Genomic DNA, 4014 nt, shown 5'->3' on the forward strand with positions numbered 1-4014 from the left:
CATCAGACAAATAGAAGCAAGTCTGAATTTCAAAGTTTATATTTTTTTTATTCTTCTCTTCCTTGTCAAAATTCCAAAAAGTCTGCAACGGTTTCCCAGCTGTACGAACAAGTCTAATTGCATCAATGCAGCTCCTCCAATTTGATGCAAAAGTGTTACTGTCCCTTGTGTTGCTAGGGTTTATAGGATTGGTGGCACGTCTCTACAACGGGCTTGTTGCGAAGCCAAAGAGGCTTCGATCCTTGTTAACCAAGCAAGGAAACAATGGACCTCTACCTACTATTCTCCTGGGAAATATTTTGGAAATAAAGAAGGCTCGAGGCTCTAGCAATAACAACGGTGAACGCCCGACCTCTCACAACTGTGCTGCTCTTCTCTTTCCATTTATTGAGAAGTGGAGGAAGCTATATGGTAACTATACACATATAATTATACATTTAGTATTATGTTTGTGTCATGATCCTCCTCAACACATGAGGACAACTTCCATGGTGAGGGAAGTCGAGGTTCAATCATAAGCAATATTAGGAGTAGCCTAACCCCTTATAAGCCCCTGCAAATTTTTTCTTTTTTATGACGTGAGACTTTTAGGTTGCCTACAAAAGTAATTTGAGATGTACTTGATGTAGCTATGTGGTATATGCATATATAATTATATATTCAGATTTTATGGACATTAGGATTCAAAATTAAGTTGCTTTCTTCTCAATGATGAAGTTTATGTCTGCTAAAGGGTAGTGGAAAATTTTCTACAGGTGAAGTATTTGTGTTTGCACTTGGAAACACACAGATATTATGTGTGCACCAACCTGATGCAGTGAGGGACATTACAACATGCACATCCTTGGACTTGGGGAAACCAACGTATCAATTTAAAGAGCGCGGTCCTTTGCTTGGTCAAGGTATTTTAACCTCAAATGGCTCCTCGTGGGTGCATCAGCGAAAAATCATTGCTCCTGAACTATACATGGAGAAAGTTAAGGTATATGCTCTTAAGCAGTCGTTATTTAACGATCAAGGGTGTAGTACTATTTCTAGTGGCGGTCCTTTGGTATCATATTTGAAATCAAAACATGGTCGAAAGAAAAAATCTCTAGGCCACCTTCTTTGTTTTGATTGTAGTTATATACGGTCACCTTGCAGGGAATGATTAACTTAATTACGGAGTCTACAGTTACTCTGATAAATTCGTGGAACAGTAGAAACGAGGTAGAGGGAGGAATTTCTGACATAAAAATAGATAGCTACATGGGAAGTTTCTCTGGCGATGCTATCTCAAGAGCTTGTTTTGGAAGCAACTATTCCAAAGGGGAGGAGATATTTCAGAAACTAAAGCAACTCCAGGAGGCTATGGGCAGGAAAGCTTTTCTGGTCGGAATTCCTGGAATGAGGTACTCCATTGGGAAAACGTACCTGCAACTGGGATGCCGTTGTGGTGGCATCCCAAATCATGTGCTACCATACGTTTTAACATTCCCACATAACAATAGTTGATTTGCTTTACTGTCATGGCATCCCCGTTGTGGAGATGTTACATGCACCATTATTCTAAAAATCAATACTTGTTTACCCGTAATCTTGTTGCAGGCACCTTCCCACGAAGAGCAATAGTGAAGTTTGGACCTTAGAAAAGGAGGCTAACTCTTTGATACTGCAGGTAGTGAAGGAAAGACGGGCAGCAGAATATGAGAAAGACTTATTGCAAATTATTCTTGGGGGTGCCAAAAACAGTAACCTTAGCCAAGAGGCAACAGACCGCTTTATCGTTGATAACTGCAAGAACATAAACTTGGCCGGGTATGAAACCACAGCAGTTTCAGCCACATGGTGCCTCATGCTGTTGGCTTCGAACCAAGAATGGCAAGAACGTGTGAGAGCAGAGGCCCTTCAAGTTTGCCAGGGACACATTCCAGATGCTGAAATGGTTCGCAACATGAAACAGGTATATGATCTTAATAAAGGTGTGTGGGAGGTGAAAATGGGTGTGTGAATAGCACTACCCATGTTTTATTATTAAGACATAGTACTATCTAACTCCCTGATTAAGATATACGTTTTACATGATCAACGTCTAGAATTTTCCAAGTTCGAAAACTGCATGTTTTTAGATAACCTCAAGTCGGTTATTAAAGTCTTGCATAGTAGTATACAACGCCCAGTCTTTAAATCACATTTACATTTAAATTTTTGGGTTGCACGTATCAGTTACCATAAACTTGACTGTTTGAATGATGTGTGCAGCTAACAATGGTGATTCATGAATCATTGCGCCTATATCCCCCGGTTAGTGTGGTGTCAAGGGAGGCTTTCAAGGACATGAGGTTCGGGGACATTCAGATTCCAAAGGGTATCAATCTTTGGATAATGTTGATAACATTGCACACTGATCCGGAATTATGGGGATCAGATTCCTGTGCGTTCAACCCCAACAGGTTTGCAAATGGGATCACAGGCGCTTGCAAGCTTCCACACTTGTACATGCCATTCGGAGTTGGTCCTCGAGTGTGTGTCGGACAGAACTTTGCCATGGTTGAACTCAAGGTTCTGATAGCTCTCATAGTATCCAACTTCTCCTTCTCGCTTTCTCCCAAGTACCGCCATGCGCCTACTCTTAGATTGGTCGTAGAGCCAGAACATGGTGTTGATCTCTTGGTGAAGAAGTTATGACAAGGAGCAGCTAAAATTTTGCTGGAAAACAAGAGGGGTTAGTTGGGTTCCCTGCTCTCTAGTTTAGTTTGTTCACTTGTAAGCTTTTTATTTATATCGCTGGTTCCAATTCGGCTTGTTTATTTGTACTGCTTGTAACTAAAAAAAGGCAACCCTAAGCAAATAAGGCTCTCCGTTTTGAGAGGGTCAGAGTTGTACTGTTTGTAACTATATACTGAAATTTCATAATAACACGTTCTCTTTTCTTCTATCTCCCGTCAATTAAAAAGAGCTATGTTTGTCCTCTATGATAACATGTTTGGTTTTCATAATATCAGAGATAACCCACCTGCAACATATCAAAGTTGCCAAATCCAGTCTGAACTTGTATTCTCTTTGGTCTCTCCCAAAAGCTATCATGCCCAAATGATCTTAATGCTTGATTATAAGTAGTTATCATGGAAATAGCAGGAGAAATTTGGAAAAATAATCAAAATACGGTCTATGTATAGAATTATAACTATCGTTTTAAGTTGTTGATAATTATAACAAAAGTTGATATGAAAATATTAATATATCTTTAATTACTAAAGTCCCCCTCTTTTGCTCAATGGTTTAAGAACTAGCAATGCTAGCTTCAGTTTTTCCACAATCCTTGCATCCCCAAATTCCATTGTGTCTCTCTTCCAGCATACATGCCACACAATTCATGTACTATTTGACCAATATTAAACACTAATGCATGAATACTTTTCCTTATCTTTTAATTTAGGGAACTTTAACGAAAAGCTCTGGTACTGTTCACTTTAACGAAAAACCATATTTTTACACTAAAAAGTCAATCATGATACTATTTACTTTACTCTTTATTTTATCTTTATCGTTAAAACTCAAAGTTTTCAACCCATTTTCATTAGTTTTCCTTTTAATTTATTCTTCTGAGATAAAATTCTGGGTCTTGCATCTTCCAATACAACTCGCTGAACCATGCCTTTTATATCCTTCAATTCGTAAAAAAAAAAATTGCCAGATCCATACCTTTTACATTCTTGATCCATAAAAGGAACAAAGTAATTAACCTGCAATTCATACAATGCTAGTTGTTGATGCACAAAATCAGTGAGGACTTTGGTATAACAGAAAATGTTAAGTTTGTGACCTTCGCTAGATTGCTCCGGTCACTAGTGTGGATAAATATGTAAATGGATAGGGACAGGGAGGCAAACACAAGATGTATGTGGTTCACCCAGATTGGCTACGTCTGCGGAGTAGAGAAGTTCTCATTAATTGTGAAGGATTTACACAAGTACATAGGTTCAAGCTCTCCTTTAATGAGTACTAGTGAATGATTTAGTACAAATGACATTA

General features: G+C 38.6%; 1 protein-coding gene across 1 annotated transcript; it reads left to right on the top strand.

Annotated features, from left to right (window-relative positions):
• Nucleotides 1-37: 37 nt before the first annotated feature.
• LOC103417807 (cytochrome P450 714C2-like) lies at nt 38-2670 on the top strand. The gene is made up of 5 exons (XM_070818805.1): nt 38-411; nt 756-982; nt 1144-1391; nt 1588-1942; nt 2242-2670. Exons 1-5 carry the CDS (start codon nt 126-128, stop codon nt 2665-2667), a joined length of 1542 nt encoding a protein of 513 aa, XP_070674906.1. The 5' UTR covers nt 38-125; the 3' UTR covers nt 2668-2670.
• The last annotated feature ends 1344 nt before the right edge of the window (nt 2671-4014 follow it).

The sequence above is a fragment of the Malus domestica genome, chromosome 03, assembly GCF_042453785.1.
Source record: "Malus domestica chromosome 03, GDT2T_hap1".
Lineage (NCBI taxonomy): Eukaryota > Viridiplantae > Streptophyta > Magnoliopsida > Rosales > Rosaceae > Malus > Malus domestica.